This window comes from Lathamus discolor, chromosome 14 (assembly GCF_037157495.1).
Source record: "Lathamus discolor isolate bLatDis1 chromosome 14, bLatDis1.hap1, whole genome shotgun sequence".
Taxonomy (NCBI): domain Eukaryota; kingdom Metazoa; phylum Chordata; class Aves; order Psittaciformes; family Psittacidae; genus Lathamus; species Lathamus discolor.
Window position 1 is genome coordinate 9,148,536 of NC_088897.1, and position 18,826 is coordinate 9,167,361.

The window sequence follows — 18,826 nt, forward strand, 5'->3', positions numbered from 1 at the left end:
AGACACGGGGGAAAGGAGACTTCTGCTCCCCTGTTCTGCACAGCAGCCAGTGCTCTGGGAAGCAGCTCCTTCAACCTCTGTGCATCCCTGCCAGTGCTCCAAGATTGAGCCTGTCTTGGAGTACTGGGTGGCCTCATATGACACGTGTGAACGCAACACAGCAAGAAATGATGGGGCAGAGGCTGAGCCAGGTTGTGTAGGTGGTAAATTAAGCATTCTGTATGTAAATAACAGTTACTGCAAATACAAAATCTGAGCAACACGAGGAAAACACATCATCCTATGTACATAAGAGCAGTAAGGAATGAAAGCTGAATAGCTACAGCTGCGCTCGCTACAGAAATTCCTCTGCCATTTTAACTTCACATTTTTATAGATACCTTCAGAGCTTTTTTTTTTTTTTTGGAGAGGGGAAAGGGAGGTGTTCTGTTTTTATTTTGCCTTGAACTGTCTTTGGCTCAGATCCACAAAGGCACTTAATGTGCCTAAAGCCCTTGGTGACCCAGGCCATAGTTGCTAACGGCTAACAACCCAAGGGCAAGTTCATACAAAGGCTGCATCACAAGTGTCTGCAGGAATTCTGGCTCATAGGAGGTGTAGGAAAGGTAGCAGTGATGGCTGCTGAGCTGCAGTGCAAGTTGTCACATACAAGAAGTGTTCTGGGACATCTCTCTCCGTGTTGCAGTGCTGTGTGTTTCAGTCTGTCCATGCTGTCCAGAGCTTGCTTCATTTTCAGCCAGCAGGAAGGGAGATCACATTCTTTGTTGTAAGGATAAATGTGGCTTGCAACTGCTTTGCAACACTGCCAGACCTGCAGGTGAAACCCTGCTTGTTTCCAGCCATGATTAACGGAACCCAGCCAAAGATCATACAGAAGGGAAGGATTGAAAGGAGGAGAGAGTCAAACCCTGCCCAAATGGCAAGAGGTGGCTACATGTGTTAGCTGGACTATGACCAAGACAGATGCAGCAAAGATGAATGGGGCTGTTAAAGGAGAAACACTTGGGACAGTAACTTTAACTGTTCAGCTTCTTCTTGGAAATGCCAGTATCCGAGATACTGAGCTGTAGCTAAATTTGGACATTGCATAAACATGTACAAACCCATTCAGAGCCTACTGGTGATTCACCCAGGTTTGAGGCTGGCTCTTACAGCTGAGCTGTGACACACACAGCAGGAAAATCCATCACTACCAGTGAGCTGTTCCCTGGCTGCATGGTGGGCCCAAGCCACACCTGCAGCGCTGCCTGGTCACTCCAGCTGGCACAGCACATGCTGCCGGAACAGGAGCTCTTCACATCAGCTTTTCAGCTGATTTTACACCACATTTGTCATTATATACACCAGAGAAATGGAACTCTTGGGGTCTTCTATTACTCCCCTTTTAGTGCAATGCAGTTAAAAAAAAAAAAAATAGAAAGCCGATTTCTATATGATTCAAGTACAATTTATCAGGGACAGACTGCTCCAGGCATCACAGTCTGCCCACTGGACTTGTTCTTCAGGAGCTGGCTGTGTTTAAACTTCCTTCCCTGCTCTGAAAGTCCTGCTCACTCTCTCTGTCTCCCCGCATGAGTTACCACTGAAAACCCCATCTCATACACACCCTTGCACTTCTCACTGGTTGCATGGTGAAGCTGCTGGAGACAGACATGTCCACTTTACCACACAGGGACCTTCAGGCCAGAGTCCTGTTTGTGAAACAAAGGCCATGCCAGAAACATTTACAGCACGTGCCACCGTGCGTCTGGAGAAGCAGAGCATTCAGAAATGAACTTGCTGTTCTACCTTTGTCTAGTTTTACATGTCACAGTTACATATTAAATCAGGTGCAGTAATCACTGAGCTGTGGTTGCAGAGAGTTAGGAACCTGCAGTACCAATTTACACTGTTGAGTGGGCTTTGTACTTAGGTCAGGCCAGGACTCCTGGCTGACTGCCGAGGCTGCAAGGTGAGCTTCAGCCCCAAGAGCTTGCTGAAAATCAAGTCACAAGGCAAGGCATTCTAGCTTCCCAAATGAATTAGCTCCCCTATAGCCTCTTTTGCTAACAGTGAAGGTCAGGATTAAAAAATGGAATACAAAAATAAGAATCACCATTAGAAAACAAAGCACTCACAGCTTCTGGGGGTTACTGGGCTACAGAGGAGCCTCAACAGGACCAAGCTTCAGGAATCAGGCGAGCTGCAGCATCCAGCTATCACAGCTAAACCCAGCACTTCTGGAAACACTGACAGGCTGTCAAGGTTTGACTTGGGAGCAAAAAACCTCATTGTAAAGATCGTGTCACCAAAGCAGGGTTTGCAGTAACCTCAGTGAATGGAGCAGACTAGCCGAGCCTTAGGGCACATCTGTCTTCTGCATTTTCCGAGCTGGAAACAGATTTGAAAGCAAACCTGAAGCACTGGGCTGCACAGTCCTGTAAGCCAAAGGGATTTAAAGGCAATAAAACCACTGAGCTTAAACTTCAGTCTACTCTTTCCTAAAATTCTTCTCTTTCAGTAAGTAGGGCTTCCAAGCTGGGGCCAGAAAGAGCTGGCCAGTTCTGAGCTTGTTTTCCCATCAACACGGTCACGTCCCTCAGAGCCTGGAACACAGATTCAGTTTCACACCAGCAACTGGGCTAAGTAAGACTTTTTCCCATTGGAGAATACTAGCTGCATCAAACAATTGATGGAATAATTCGGGTATTACCAAAGTGCTGTCAAGTACGGACTTAAAGAACAACTCAAAAAAGAGACACAAAATTATTACTCCTAAAGGAATCAAAAGATTAAAAAAAATTAATAATAACAGTTAAAATAGGACTTGACACGAGCAGCACAACGGGGGAAACACCCCCAGCAAGTGGGTCTTCCACAGTCAGTGTCTGACCTGGAATGGAAACACAACACGGTCACCAGCACTCACACAACCTGGGTTTACAGTCAGTCTCCCCGCTCAGGTTATCCCTCCAGGAGGCACTGTGTTAATTACAAAAATAATAACAACAACAAGAAATACAGCTGCATAACTGCATAGTGGTCATCTCTGAGCGCTCCTCCGGGAGCAAGCTGCAACTGGGCACAGGGGCACAGGGGAGGGTAGTGTCAGGGACACTGCAGGATCCCGGGAGCAGGACACGCAGGGTCATATGGTGACAGAGGCTACAGGACAGTTAATGTTGGTGACAGTCAGGTGCTGGTTGTTGTCAGTGGTGCACTTGGGGAAGTCGTCAGTCTTACAGAGGATCTTGGAAATGATCTTGCGGAAGGTGTAGCGGAATTCCCTGATCCGGTAGGCATAGATGATGGGGTTGATGACAGAGTTGGCATGGGAGAGGATGATGGCCATGTACATCACCCACTCAGGCTTGGATTTGGAGAACTCCTCGTGGAAGAGTGTGATGCAGTTCAAGATATGCAGGGGCAGCCAACAGAAGGCAAAAAGTCCCACAATGATGGCCAGAGACTTGGCTGCGTGGACCTCCTTCTGCAGCGTGGTCCTGGAGTTGCCCATCAGTTCAATCTGATGCAACTGTTTGCAGGCGACCATGAATATCTTAATGTAGATTCCCAGCATGATAACCAGGGGAAGCAGCACGCAGCCGAAGAAGTTGAAGTACACCATGTAGCTCATCGTTACCACATTCTCAAAGAGGCATGAGATGAAGCAGCCATGGTGCTCTGTCCTGGTGTCAACCCCTGTCTCGTTGGTGGTGTTGGGACAACCGCTCATGGCTTTATTCCAGCCCATAAGTGGAGTCAGTCCAATTCCAAAGGACAGGAGCCACAGCACAGCGATGAGGCCTCTTGCCCGCTTGCCAGTCACCAGACTATTATACCTACAGCATCCAGAACAAAACCAGGATAGAGCCATTATATAAATGAGTGCTCGTGACCTCCCTGCAGTGAAAGTCATCACCATTTTGGCTGAAGCCACAAAATCCCCACCCACACCCATGTGGGAACCTCACCTCTGCCACCACCGGAGGGGTGAAAACCTCACCTGTGCTCTGCACCAACACAGCAATCTGGGGACGTGATTTGCCTACTGTTCCTGAGAGGCACCGAGCGCCGCCCCTGCCCACAAACATCCTTCAATGGGACATATGAACTGGAGTCTTAAAGAGGGCTTTATCATTCCATGAGCCTAAACCACCAACTGCAAGGAAGGCAAGAACAGGGGGAAGGCTCACTCTGTAACCACCAGCTTACCCTCTTGCTCTAAGCAGTCACTAATGAGCATGCTGGGGCATGCTCCTGGGCTACATGAACTTCTGGGCTGATCTGTTACAGCTGAGACAATGCTGGCTCTCAATTCTCCCCTGTAATAGGTAGCTAAAGACTTAACCAGCCTCACCACACACTTACAGCCTTCATACCAAAGCCAACTTGCTTTGACTTCGGCTGCTCATGTGCCTGCAGCAATGCTGGCTTTCACTGGAGATTGCAGCAGTCCTGAAATGCGATGTCCTTTCCCATGCTAGCTCATACACTCAAGTGGGAAGTACACATGTGTATGGAAAGCAGGGATTCTGCTGGTTTCCCAAACAGTGCAATTCCTGGCTTACAGATGCCAGACTGCAGCCCACGCGAGCTTGTTCTGGGTGGATAGCAAATACGCTGAAAGACTTTTCTGAGCCAACATCTGAAAGCAACTGCTGATGATGGATTGCTTAGGAGAATTACAAGTGAGGGTTTGTGTCTCCATTCAGTCTCGCATCCAGGCAATGGAGCTGGGAGCCAGGGTCATGGGCTTCTTCCCCTGTTTGACACCCCTGCTTTGTGCACCCTCCAACAGCACTGACGTGGGCAGCCTCACCCAGCTCTGGTGTCAGCCTGCACTGCCCATGTATGTGATGTGCCAGTTCTGTAGGACATGCACCATGGAGGGGCCCTGAAGCCACACACGCATCTGCAGCTTCTGAAGCCCTCAGTGGGGTTAAACCACACAGCTGCCTGTGGTTACCTAATGCCTGAGCTCTGCTCACCCACCACAACTGCTTGTAAAGATCCAGATTTAAACTAATGCAGTCCCTGGGCACCTGCTGCTCTTACGTGTGCTACACAGAAGCTCCACTGTGGCCCAGGGGCAGGCTGATGCAGCGCCGAAGGGCACAAAGCCCTGTGCTGCCCCACACCTTTCCCGACCCCATGCACTGGGTGCCTTCATGGCCAAGAAAAACCAAGGTGCCCTCCACATCCCGGGTTCTCAGAGACGCGAACAGAGCCAGAAAGCCAAGCTGGTTTGGGTGCACCCAGCGCAGGTGCCACCATCTCTCCTTAGAGACACGGAGAGCCAGCGACTGCCAGAAAGACAACATGAGAAACCCATTGCTGTCCTCCCGCCAGCCCGTCAGTGCTGCCGGCTGACATGCATGTCCCCTCCTTCCCACAGCCTGCTCCCAGCGCTTGTTTACTCTGGCTCGGCTTCCCCGCTCCTCCTTTCCTAAGGACGTTTGTTCGGATTTTCTTCCGGCCCGCGATGCCGGGGAGGGCTCGATTCCCACCGACCCGCAGCTGTGCCTCTGAATCACGCTGCGGCCGCCTCCGTGCGGGCCCTGTCCTGCTCCTCCTGCGAGCCACAGAGACAGGAGGGGGAATGGGGGGGTCTGTCAGCACCGAGGGGCTGGGGGGAGCCCTCAGCTCCTCCTGCGTGCCCACTGGGAGCAGGGCTTGCTTTGGGCATGGCCAGGAGGATGCGGGGACAGCACCCACATTCAGGCACTGCCAACCTGAGAGCGCGGTCCATGAGCACACCGGACGGCCCAGGTGTCTAAAGGGCAGGTGCAGCCGCGGAGGGGTTTCTCCTGGACTTTTCTCTCGTTCCCACTAAGTCTCGCTGCTCCAAAAGGTGAGAAGTTACCAGAAGGGCAGCAGTGAGGCCAAGCCCGTTGCTTTCAAAACCCCGCGGTAAGTTTTAAACACCCAGAGCTGGTCTGGGGTTGCGGGGCCTGAAAACATGAAGATTTGATTAGGAGCACGTTCCCAGGAATCCGTCTCTTGGCAAAGTCTGGATCCTGAGCCCCAGCACTGGCCAAGCTCAGTCAGTGCTGCAGGAGCACCGAGAGCTGCTGCTGCCCTGCAGCTCCGCACGTGGGAAGAGCAAAACGTGGCTCCTTGGCTTGTGCTGTTCGTGTTCGGTTGATCCTCCCCTGCCACATCCCCAGAGCTGCTGTACTGACACTGGAAAACGCAAAAGGGACCATTGTTCAGAAACAGAAACCGAAGGAGTCGAGCAGTTTGTGTCCCTGAATCGGGCTGTGCACAGGAACGCAAGGGAAAGCCAGCACAGCTCCGCACGTCCACCACTGCCTCTTGCTGAGAACACGACCCCAGATGAGGCTCCATCCATCTGCTCTTCTGAACTCTTCAGCAAAGATAAGGCCCATCCTGAAGGTTTACTAAAGCAGTTCAGAAGTCCCTTGGTTTTCCAGGGGCTGTGATGGTGCCGTGTTTAGTGCTGCTCGCTCTTCCCCAGCGCACAGCAGAGCTGCCGCCAGCATCGTGTTTAAACACTGAGAGGAGGAGATGGTGAATGTGCTGTGCAAGAGCCAGAGCAGCGGGGAGGGCTGACAGCCTGCCAATGAAGAGATGGTCTTCATTGGAGATGGTTATTCACAGAGAACAACTGCGCTCCTTAGGTTAGCTTTGCTTTCACAGGGATACATCACACATGATCATGAGTAAGGGTGATGGTCGCTGCTGTGGCCACAGAAAGGGCCTGTGCAAACACCCGGGTGCTGAGCTACCAGCCAGAAGAGGCCAAGGTGAAACTGGGATCAGCCTGATGTTCTAACGTAATTGTTATTACCTCATTACATTGACTTGGTGGGATCCTGCCAGTACTGCCCGTAAGTTAAGGGAAGGTAAGCGCGTGCTTAGAGATAAAATGCGTGCTGTCACCAAATCACGGTATGAAGAGTCTTGCTGGGAGCAGCAAGGGTTGCAGCATCTACATGACAGAGCAGCTCCTGTCATGAGCCACCACCAGCTAAAGCAGGCAGGGGCTGTGAGAGAGCTGAGCTGGGCCTCAGCCTTATTCCTCAGCACTATAAAACATGACCAGACAGTGAGGAACCAGGCTTTCACAGCTCTGACTGCTCCAGCAAACCCCTCCTTCATTCTCTTCTCGGCTTAATATTGTTAGGCAGAGAACTATTAAAGTAAATTTACTCACCAGCTGTATAACAGCTACTGAGCCTCCTCTGTGTTCCTGCCCAGAGGCATGAAATGTAGCTTCAATGTAAATAACAGCTGAATATTTAAAACTGATTTATTGAGGTGAAATAACTCTGGCAATGCATCGGGTCCGCTTGCACTGCCGGGCAGCCTCTTGACTGGCATCATCATCATCAAGCAGGTAATTATCTCTGCAGCGGACGTGCTGCAGAAGCCCCGATGCCGCCCTCAGTGTGCTGCCACTGCGGAGTGATTCAGGACCTCTTCCTCTCACGTATATACCCTTATGTTGGCCACCACTGTCACAGTCACACAGCCCGGGTTCCAAGTCAAACCCTTTAAAGAAAGCTCAGCTGCTTTCACCCCATGGCTCTGACCCTCTGGTCAAGCACTGCTGGGATGTGCCTGCAGAGCCTTCACCCAGAGCACCACGCAGCTCTGCTCTGTCACCAGGCCATAGAATGAGCAACTGCCCGGCCACTGATGTCCCCTGAGCTGGCCCACGGACTGGAGATGGTGCCCTTCACCCAGCAGACACCCTTGTCACATGCGGCCCCTCTGTTTCAGTGATGGCACAGCAAGCTCCAAAGCTTCTCTTGAAGAGCATCATGGCAACCACCAAAATGACCAAGCTGCCCATTGGCGCAGGGTGAGGGAAGTTGCTCTGCTCTCTCCAGGCACTGTGCTTCTGTAGGCAGGGGTGTCTTTTCCAACAGGTCTCATGGCATTTCTCCTGCTGGTTCCTAGAGCTGGGCACCAGCCCAGACACCCAGGCAGGCACCACTGGGCACAGCTGGAGCGGAGCGGGACGCGCTGCCAGCCCACAGCCAGCCCAGCCTCCCCCGAGAGGGGATTTGGCTCCTGAGTGGCAGGAACTGAGTCATGTCCTGCACGTAGCTGGCACCTCCCCGTCAACCCTGTGGAGATCACCCAGGCAGAGGCACTGCTGCTGCTGAGCGCCTGCCAAACAAGGAGCGTACAGCAGCACCAAGGTGTAATGCAGCAGATGGGGCGATGAGACTTGGGGTGGAAAAGAGCAACAGCCTGGAGGAACCAGTCTGGAAGGGGACCATGATTTCCACTTTATCTCTCTCAGGGAATCCTTTATTTATCTCAGAGAATCCCAGCCTGGTTTGGATTGAAGGGACCTTAAAGCCCCTCCAGTTCCAGCCCTTGCCATAGGCAGGGACCCCTTCCACTGGAGCAGCTTGCTCCAAGCCCCTGTGTCCAACCTGGCCTTGAGAGCAGGAATGGGGGAGAAGATTCCGACACCATCCCCAAGCAGCCCTGAAAGCTGAGCAGATCAAAACACTGTGGTGCCACAAACCCGCTCTCCTGGTGCTGGGCAGTCTGAGGGTGGCCCTGACCATGATGATGGGCTGCACCCTGACTGATAGGTTACTGAGTAAATAAACCTGAGGTTAGCACAGAGCAAAGCCAATAGCAAACAGTTTGTTTTACTGAACATCTGAGACGTTGCTGAACCAAAGGAAGGGGATCTGCAAGCTGAGGAACTGCGTCAGCACTTGCCCCCGTGCGTGCTCATCAGCAGGGTCTACACTGGGCACCATCCAACCATACAGCCCTTGTCCTGCCTGGGGACAGGCAGGCAGGATGTGACCCCTTACATTTGTCCACCCTGTTCCCAAAGTCTTTCTCAACCTCCTCTGCTGCTGGGCTGCTGTTGGAGACACAAAAATGAGCTCCATCATCTCTGCCATGGCCTGAAGACCTGCAGCTGGAATCTGGCAAGTACACTGTGAGTCCTGACTCTTCAGACATGCAATAGAATGTCCACCCACCCAGGCACTAGCGCTGTCCCACATCCTCACTGCATGAAATCCCTGGGAATGGCTGAGATGCAGCTTCTAGCAACAAAGGCATTTGGAGAAATCCAGCCCCTCGGTCAGGCTCCATCCCACAGTCCCCAAAATGCCGCTTGTGAAAGCCTTACACTGGGTGTTTAAATGCTTCTCCTGTGCAGGTAACACAGTGCTGAAGCTGCAGCGTTAACTTTTCCAGCAGGAGAATCTTCTCTCCTGGCAGAGCCTCCCGGCTCACAACAAGCATTTCAATGGGGGTATCTCTGCAGCCTTAACTGGGAAGACCCAGGAAAGTCCCAGTCCTTGTCCTGGGGACTGGTGCTTCCTGCTGCTCTCCCTGCTTCCCTGCCAGTGCCCAGGCTGCCGGATGCAGGGAGGTGAGCAGATGGAGAGTCTGCAGAACTCGGACCACGCAGGTGTTCTGATACAAACAAGCAGTGATAATTTATATGTTTCTATTTTAAGTGTGAAGGAAAATACACAGACACCTCTATTCACAAGGGGTGAGAGCAGTCTGGCTGCCAAGCATTGTGTCCTTGTCAGCTCCTTGCAGCTGGACTTCGCATCTTGCTCTTTTTGGGGTGTTTTTTCGAGCTGTAGCAGCATGCTACACACTGCTGCCGCTGTGTTTGCTCCGTGCGGAGCCTTGGAACGGAGATCACACAGCAGCTGAAACATCCTGCGGGACATTGGAAATGAAGCACAAATTGCACCTTAGAGAGGGAATCAAAAAATAAGAAGGAAAGAAAAAGCTTTTTAACCAGGAAGGAGTTGGCAGCGAGAGTGAGAAATCTGATTAGCAGTTACAGGCTGAGCAGAGGAAGCAGGACATCTGCGCCCGTCCACGTCCAGTTGCAGACAAATCACTTCCTCCCACATCTGTCCCTATTGTGACAGGGGACAGCAGCAGCATCCCCCGCTCGCACCCCCGGCCTTCCGCTGGCCGGGTTACTGCACCCATGCCAGCACCCAGGTGAGCACACGGGGTTCTTTGGCTCAGCACCAGCCGCTTCTGGCGGCCCGCCTGGTGCATTCATGGGAAACCAGGGATGGAGACAGCGCTGAACATGCCGCAAGATGCTGGATTCCATCCTAAACCTGTCAGGAGAAGCTGACCGGGAAGAAGCAAGCACTTACAGGATGACAGCCATCCCCAGTTCCTGGTACCCTGAGCATGTACCCACTGGGCAAGCGGCCCCTTGTTCCTGCAGCCCTGGGTAGGAACAGGTAAATGAGGAGACCCAGCCCTCGCAGCACAGAGCCCGGCTGCAGGCTGCTGCTCAAGCCTTGTCTGTGAAGGGGAGCACGGTGTTTGGGTGCTGCTCTGAGAGCTGAGCACAGGGAACCCAGCCTTGCCTTGGCTCCCAGCCTCGCAGAGTGAGGAGCATCCACCTCCTTGCCTCTCCGTGGGGGGGGGGGGGGCACTAAACCAGCAAGGTCACAGGCTGCAACGTTTCATTTTCACATTGGAGGTTCACCAAAAGCACTCTCTGATGGGACAAGGGGGAATGGGTTTAAGCTGAAAAAGGGTAGATTTAGATCAGACATTAGGAAGCTCTTCTCTATGCAGGTGCTGAGGCGCTGGCACAGGGTGCCCGGAGAAGCTGTGGCTGCCCCATCCCTGGCAGTGCTCAAGGCCAGGTTGGACACAGGGGCTTGGAGCAAGCTGCTCCAGTGGAAGGGGTCCCTGCCCGTGGCAGGGGTTGGAACTGGAGGAGCTTTAAGGTCCCTTCCAACCCAAACCATTCCATGATTCTCTGATTCAAAAACTGGAAGCTTTCTCTTTCTCCAGGGCTTGCTTTGTTTACATTGGCATTTTCAGCCTTAGTCCGAAATAAAAGCTTGATGAGCCTGAACTAATACAAGCAGAAGACAAGCCCGGTTTGTGGCCAGAGGCTGTCAAGGGCTGGGGCTGTCCCAGGCCTGCCACACTGCCTGCGTGTGCTCTGGGAAGTGATTCCACCTGGGAGCAGAGTCCCAGAGATGCGAGGCAGAGGAAGGCACAGGGAGCAGCAGCACAGGGCGCAGGATGAATCCGTCCTGGCTGGGGATGAGCCCTCAGGTGACCATCGCCATTTGCTGCTCCCAGAGGAAGGATGGGAGGTGTCTGCCAGTTGGAAGCAAACCCATTCTTAGCCCCACATTTACTGCTCCCCAGTTATGAAGACTTCAAATTACTCTTCCAAGGACAAATAGACAAAACCCACCCGTGTTTTGCACTCAGCCATGGCGATGCCCCTTGGGATGGGATGGGTGTATGGAGGGGAGCATTCCCTACCCCTGAGCACCCTGGGCCCTGCAGCCTGCAAGCTCAGATTATCGAGGGCCTGCAGGTTCCAGTGCGAGATATCCATACCCATGTGCTTATCCCTCCAGAGAACTCCTTCCCTGGGGTGGAGGCAGAGCAGATGGGAGAGGAAAGGCTCCCATTGAGGGCAGCAGCCTCACCCCAGTTTATCCCTGCACGCTGCTCCACACAGGCTGCAACCTCAGCCCTGCCACTGCCAGCACAGGGCAAGGGAATGGGTGAACAGCATCAGGCTCGCATGACCGGCGATGCGGAAAGGATCAACAAAAGCGAGCGCAGTTTTGGCCCAAAGTGCCCTGCAAATGGCATGTGTTTGGGCAATGCGGAGGGTTAAGAAGCGAAACCACAGCTCCTGCCGGGAGGCTGGGGCCTCTGCGCTCGCTCAGCACCCGCAGCACCTGCGATGCGGTTCTGCGAACGCTCCTCTCGCACAGCAGCCCGCAGCCGGGCGGGCGCTTGCGTTCGGTGCCCGGTTTCCGTCCGCCCCAGCAGCTCTGCGGGGGGAAAGGTGCCCGGGACCTGAACCGGGACACGGGGCGCGGGGCGGGCTCGGTGCCCACGCCGGGCACCCCCCCCGTGCCGGTGCCTGATGCGGGGGCACAGGCAGGGGTGCGCAGAGCCCGGGGCACGGGAAGGAAATGAGCTCGGCCGCCACCCTCCAACGACCCGATAGCAGCGCGGCCGCCTCAGGGGTGCGGGACAGCGGCGCTTCCTGTGCCGCGGGGGCTCTCTGAGCCCTAGAGCCTGGGGCGCCCTGCCCGAGACCGCAGCGCCGAGAGGAGCCCGGAGCCCTCCCGAGCCCCTTCTCAGCACCACCCTCCCTCCAGGGCTCCAAACCCCACAGTTACCGGCCTCGCAGGGCCTGGGGATGAGCATTTTTGGCATTCCAAACCTCCCAGCGCGGGCAGACCTCAGATGCGCAGCACCCGGGCGGCCGCGTTAGAGGCGGCTGGTAGAGGTGAGATAGGGACTGCGGCTTCCAGGGAGCTGCTTGGGGGCGATCCCGTACATAGAGCAGTGCCGCGGCCACCCCGCTCCCAGGCCCCCAGTGCCCTGCTCACTAAGATAACAGGTACAGGTGAGGAGATGGCTGATCTCTGCTGGATCACTCTTTCCGTAATGAAACGGGTGCTAAAGCCCTTCCCAAAGGCCCCAAACCACTCTCCATCCGCCAGCCCCAGCAAGCTGCTATTCATCTGCCTCCCCTGCAGAGCCAGAAACACCTTCCCAAGGACTGCTGGGTCCTGTGGCCAGCACCAAGCCCGGCGCCAGTCGCTCACATGTGCCTTATCCCAGCATGCTCCAGCAGCTCCAGGAGCCCATCCTGTCCTCGCATCCAGGCTGAGTTAGTGATACAGCATCCAGCCCCTTGTACCACCTACTGGGAAGGGAGGATGTGGCCAACAGCCACCCCACAGCACCGTGATCCTGGGGACCTGGCACTGTGGTTTGGCTGGGAGGGAGGATGTGAACACCGGGGTGATGGGTGCTGCGGCACAGTGCACCGTGAAGGGGGTTGCAGGCAGAGCCCCAGCCACAGTGGCACCAATCTCCTGGCACAGGGACTGCTGTGTCCCACCAGGTTCAGCAACCCCGTTGGTGGTGCTCGCACTGACGCCTACCAAAGGCTGAGCGCAAGGGCACGGACACACCCCGCCGATGTCCTCACCGGTTATTTGTGGCTCATGCCCAGGCCTGCTGTCATCCATAGGATTAGGAGATAATCCGCTCTTTGGCACAGACGGATTCCATGAGCTTGCTGGACTTCACAAAGCCGCGAGAGCAGATGGGGAGGGGAGAGCACTGACACATCTGTAGGGCACAGCTGGCGCCAATGATTCCTGGAATCTTGTGGATCAAATACAGTAATAGGAGGCCAGCACCCCCATGCAGCGACCGCCTGGTGTAGCCAAAGGCTGGGGCAGAACACTCCTAAAAGGCTGTGTTTTGTGGTCTGGGACAAACAGCAAATCCACCCAGGCTCCTGTGCTGCTCAGGGTGTCAGGGGCAGGCACCGCACGCGTGAGCCACACGTGAACAGCAGAGCATGGCCGGGTTCAGATGGAGGGCAAAGCAAGGGTTTCCCTTCAGAGAGGAAATGAAGCAAGGGCAGAAGGAAGAGCAGGCGCAGTGCTGCGTGCCGCCGGTGCCACACGGAAAATGGCAAGTGAAGACCGAGGCTCTGAGGGGGATTTTCCCCTCAGTGGCTCCAGCCCTCCCGCATGCCATTAATATCCCCCAGTTTGCTTTGCTGAGGAGCAAGATGGGATTTGAAAGGAACCAGGAACCATTCTTAGCTGGGGAACACAGAGGGAACCACTTCCCCTGCAGCAGCGGGGCACAGCGAGGGCGGGCAGCCGTGAGCATCAGCCGGCTCGCGTGTAGAAAGGCCACCGCTCAGGTAAAAGGTCAGATGAGAGCAACAACGACCCAAGTGAAACGTGTCCCCATGAGGACAGCAGAAAGCAGCTGGCCTGGTACCTTCATCGTGTCAAAGACAAGAGGGGCAGCAGCTCACATGAGAGGCTGGCAGCACCAGAAGCAGAGCAGCACCATCACCAGCTCGTGATCCGAGCACAGATGCTCTGGCTGCAGGAGGACAGCAAGGGCTCAGTGCAGAAAGGGAGAGGCCATGGTCATGGGCGCCCAGTTCCAGTTCATGGCAAAGCTGCCTGGGAACTTCAGTCCTGCAGCTCTGCTAGGGATGAAACTGAAGATGGAAGAGAACTAAATCCTAGATGCAGGGAGGAAGAACAAGCATCAAATCAGCTCAAATCGCAGGGCCCTGCGGCTAATTTTCCCTCTGGAGGTCTCTGCTGGGGTGTTTGCCAGGTGGGCAGCAGCAGTAACACATTCACTGTCCTGCAGGACATCACCAGCCAGACAAGGGCACGCACAGCATGCTGTTGCACGGCATTTCGTTCTTCTTTTACTCTCTAAGTACAGATACTCTTCTCCCTCCCTAATTCCAGACGCATTTGTTTCAGGCATCTCTCCGTACCTACAATTATTAGCCATGCCAAAGGATTTTGGTTAATGCAAATAAAAGGGAACGACTTTATTCCACCTACAAATCTTCTTTGGCTCACAGCTACGGGACTGTGGGTGAGATCCAGCCCTGAAGAAAGCCAGAGAGCGAAAGCCTCACGCCGCTCTTGTGCCAGACACTCTGCAGGATGGATTTACTGCTCCCGAAAGGTGCCCAACTGCCGGGATTTGCCGCGGTGCTTGGCGAAGGCGCAATGGAGGAGCGAGGTTTTGGGGGGTCGGTTTGGCAGAGGGCAGCAGGGACGGTGCCACGTACCTGGGGCAGCACGAGGATGGGCACGCGCAGGCAGCAGCACTGCCTGGTCAGAAGCACGGGGGGGCCAGGGGTACGTGGAAAGCAAGGCAGGGTTAGAGCGTGCCGGAGGAAGGGAGCCAGGGAAGGGCTCGGAGCTGCAGCTGCACGAAGTGGGCAGCGCCGGCTCCTCCGCACACAGTGAATTGTCAAAAGCAAACAAACAAAAGCAGAGTTTCAAGGGACAGAAAGAATTCGTGGCTCCAGGTCAAATCCAGGGAATATTTTTAGCCAGAAGAGGGAGGGCTCAAAGCCACCATTTTTAAACGCTCTGAGATTTATTATTTTTCTGTTGTTGTTCCGCAATTGTCTGGATCAGAATTTGTGATTCCTTCCCAGCGAGGATGCCGCCGCTTCAACAAGCGGCACAAAGACATCGGGAGGGTCAAGCAGCTCGAACAACAGTCTGCTGGGGTGCTCGGGATCACTTTGTTTCAGCGAACCCTCCTGCAGTTTGACTGCAATAATTTCCCTCTTTCCCATGAGATTTCTTGGTTCAGTCTCAGAACTGAAAAATCCATTATTAGCCTGGCTGTAACGCAAACTTCTCCTGTGCACCCCCCCCCAGCCTCTCAGTGCGCTTAAATAGCCCTGAAATTGTATGAAGTAATGCGGCAGTCAGTTCCCAGAGTCCCTGCAGAGGTTTCCACAGGGAGCTGGTGGATGCAGCACGGACACTTGTCCCCTCTGCCACAACTGCTCTGGAATTACTCAAAAGGACTGGGGCAAAATCAGTTTCTGAGACACTGGATACTCCACAGCCTGTTACCAGCCCCTGCGCTGGTCTCCAGAACCAGGGTTTCAGTGAGAAACACTTTCCCTAAGGTTTCCATTCCTACAAACTGATGGACACCGTTCCCTTCCCGCAGCACAAACTCCTTCCAGAAACACCACATGCATCTACCTAGGGCGGGTGGACGGACAAGTTCCTTCCTGCTTGCTGCTGGCAACACCATGGAGCATCTCAGGAGCAACGATGCTGATGAGACAGCTCTAACCCTAGTGCAGCAGAGAAGTGTTTTGCCAGTGGAGTTCTATAACCTCCTCTATCCTCGCCTGATCTTGGCTGTACAAATAAAAGCAGCCTTTCAGTACCAGTCCCTAAACCTCTTGCTGCCAAAGCAATGCCCTGTCCATCGCCCTGCACTCCTAGCAGGGAGAAACCTCCCTCCTTACAAAGGAGTTTTACTTCTTTGACACCTCTGAAAGCAATAAAGTGAGCCTCAATGCCAAGACCAAGTTTAATCCAAACTTCATTATTTAGACCAGCCTAAGATGGGACTCCTTGATCTCCATTTAAGCTGAAGGGAGTAGAAAACACTCACAGGAATAAAGATGTTTGTGCAAATGGAATAAAAGGTTCGGCCTAAGAGGGGGTGAAAAAGCAGCCCTGAAGCAAGGCAAAACTGCCCTGGGATGCCATCCCACACAGGTGTATGACCTGAGCTCCTGGAGAGCTGAGCAAAGCTGCCAGAGACCAGGACCAAGGGGGGAAATAAGAAGAAGAAAAGAGAGTGGAAGAAATACTCAGCAAAACCACTTCCCTTCCACAGCCGCGTGCGTGGTCCCGTCAGAGCGTTTCGGGGCTGCTGCTCTCACTTCGAATCCCTCACAAGATCCAATTTCCTCAGTTAAGCCCTGCAAAAGGCCCTTGTGGTCCAAAGGATGAGCGTTACAGCCGTGCTTGAACAGCCTGCTCGTGGTTAAACTGAAACCCCAGAACTCCAACCTGCTCCCGTGGCTGCTGCTCTGCCGCTCGCCCCCATCCCGAGAGAGCCCCAAGGAAGGGATGGAAGAGGCACCCCAGCGTTACCCGGAGCGGTGTGTTCCGGTACCGGCGGGGGGCTGTGAAGGCAAGCGGCCGTGTCAGAGGAGCTGGCAGGGGTGTGAGCAGCTCTGAGCCCGCTCCCTCCGCATCAACGGGTGCTGCCGATCTGCTCTTGCTTACCCTACAGCCCGTGGAATTTCCGTGCGCGCTGCTCCAGTGACACACGCAGCACACCATTTCCACCGCCAGACTTTGTCATCTGCCTGGTGGCTGATTCATACTTGCCCAGCAGATGGGGGTTCTCCGGCACGAGGTGCCAGAACAGGGTGAAAGGGGTTTTTAAAAGTCATTTTAGGTCATCACTCATGCAAGGGAGATACCAGAGACGAGCGGAATGGAGGAAAGCTGCAGCTCACACAGTTCAGCTGAGGTCCCTACACCAAGCCTGGAGCAGTCCTGGACTCCCGCTCCATCCATGATGTGTCTTATTCTCAGGGAGGGACAACGGAGACATGAAGGAGACTGAGACTAATGGACTCGGGTCATTTGTAATGCAAAGCCGGGGTTTTGGTGTATTTAAGCTTAAGGCAGCTGCTGCAGCAACTCACTGGGGAAGTGCCTGTAAATTATATTTGATAGCTCTCCCCATTATGTTGCAACATCCCATAAATTACAAGGAAACCAGCTTATGTCTTTGATGCTGCACTTGGATGGAAGTCTAAACAGTAAAACAGTCCGATGTGTGAAACCTTTCTCTTTCCCTCTTTCCCTTTCACAGTGTATACACAGAGCTGACACCTTCTGACATTTACTGCTCTATAGACTCGTGATAAGCACTCAGAAGGAAAAGATACATATGCAAGCATGGAAATATGGATCAGCATTTATAGATGCAACAAATTGTTCTTTCAGTCCAATTCTAGCCCCCTAAAAACTGGAAGACAGCCTGGTTAGACTCTAGTCCTGGCTGAAAATGTGAACTGCATACAAAGTCATATTAAGATCTATCTAAGTCATATTAAGATCTATTTAAGATAACTTTCAGCTTTTCTGAATGTATTGTGACCTGAGCTGAGGAAGAGACAAGAACTTTTACAGAACAGCCTACATCACCGCTTCTCTAATAGCCTGGAAAATAGGAGGAACAGTGGGTGCTGCTATATTTAGTTACCTGGGAGATGCCCGGACACCACAGTAATGGGGGCTGTATAAATACCTGCATAGATTAGCTACAACTATTCCAAGCACACTCCTGAATCACCAACTCGTGACCTCCCCAGGGCAGACATCCTCCAGAAACTGAGCTATCAGGTGCATTTTGAAGTGAGAGGCAGGATACTGGAACCCCGATCCCAGTCCTGCAGCAAAGTAAGTGCAAAATCCCTGTTCTTTTCATCATCACCATGACCCTCAAACCTCCGAGGGCAACGCTAGAGACCAGCAGTCCCTGCACGCTAAGACGAGGAAGATCACAGCCTGGGCTGTCAGAGAATGTGGCTACCTGCATCCACTCCAGCCTCTTACCTCAGCGGGATCTTAATAGCCAGGTACCTGTCGATGGCCACCGCCAGCAAGCTGAAAATGGAGCTTTGGGTCAGCACCAGCACAAAGCAGGCGAAGAAGAGGCAGCTGTGAAAATCCACCTGGAATCCAATGCTGATGGTGATGGCGAAAGGGATGGCTAGTAAACCCACGGCAATGTCAGCCACCGCCAGAGACACCAGGAAATAGTTGGTGGCATTCTTCAAGGTGCTGTTGATGGCCACGGCCCAGCAGACCAGGACATTGCCAGCGATGGAGAGCACAGCGATGATCAGCTCCAGCACGATGTAAGTGGTTTTCATGGTGTCCATGGCGAGAGCCCAAGGCGAGGAACTAGAACCGCTCATGAGAAAAAGGTACTTTCCACCGGGCTCCCGGCCGCAGGTACCAACAGGCCACGGGGCAGCGCTGCCCGGAGGCAAACACCCATGTCCGGGCTCACCGCCGCCTCCCGCCCGGCCCTGGGGGGCCCGAGGGGCGCAGCGAGCCCCGGCCCGCTGCCCCCCGCTGCCCGCACCGCCCGGCCCCCGGCCGGCATCCGCGCCCCCGGGGGCTCCGGTCACCGCCCGCCCTCCGCCGGGCCCGGCCGCTGCGCCCGCCGCGGGGCCATCCGCCGGCACCTCGGGGCGGGACGGCACCGGACGGGACGGGACGGGACGGGGCGGACGCGGCTGCTCCGCCCGGGGATGCTTCGCTGCCGCCCTCCCGCCCGCTCCCCGCGGAAAGCCGCTGCCGGCCGCGGCGGGGCTATTTCTGCACATGGGGCGAGCGGGGCGGGGAGAGCGCGGCGCTGAGCCGATTGGCCGGGAGCCGGCGGGCCCCGGGACTGCCCCGGCCCCTGCACGGCCCCCGGGGATCCAGCCCCGGGGCGCTGGGCTCAGCCG

General features: G+C 54.5%; 1 protein-coding gene across 1 annotated transcript; it reads right to left on the reverse strand.

The window, feature by feature from the left end:
- Nucleotides 1–188: 188 nt before the first annotated feature.
- ADORA2B (adenosine A2b receptor) lies at nucleotides 189–18,483 on the reverse strand. The gene is made up of 2 exons (XM_065694734.1): nucleotides 17,925–18,483; nucleotides 189–3,821 (listed from the first exon to the last, which is right to left on the reverse strand). The coding sequence occupies exons 1-2, from the start codon at nucleotides 18,287–18,289 to the stop codon at nucleotides 3,128–3,130; spliced, it is 1,059 nt and encodes a 352-aa protein (XP_065550806.1). The 5' UTR covers nucleotides 18,290–18,483; the 3' UTR covers nucleotides 189–3,127.
- Nucleotides 18,484–18,826: the final 343 nt, after the last annotated feature.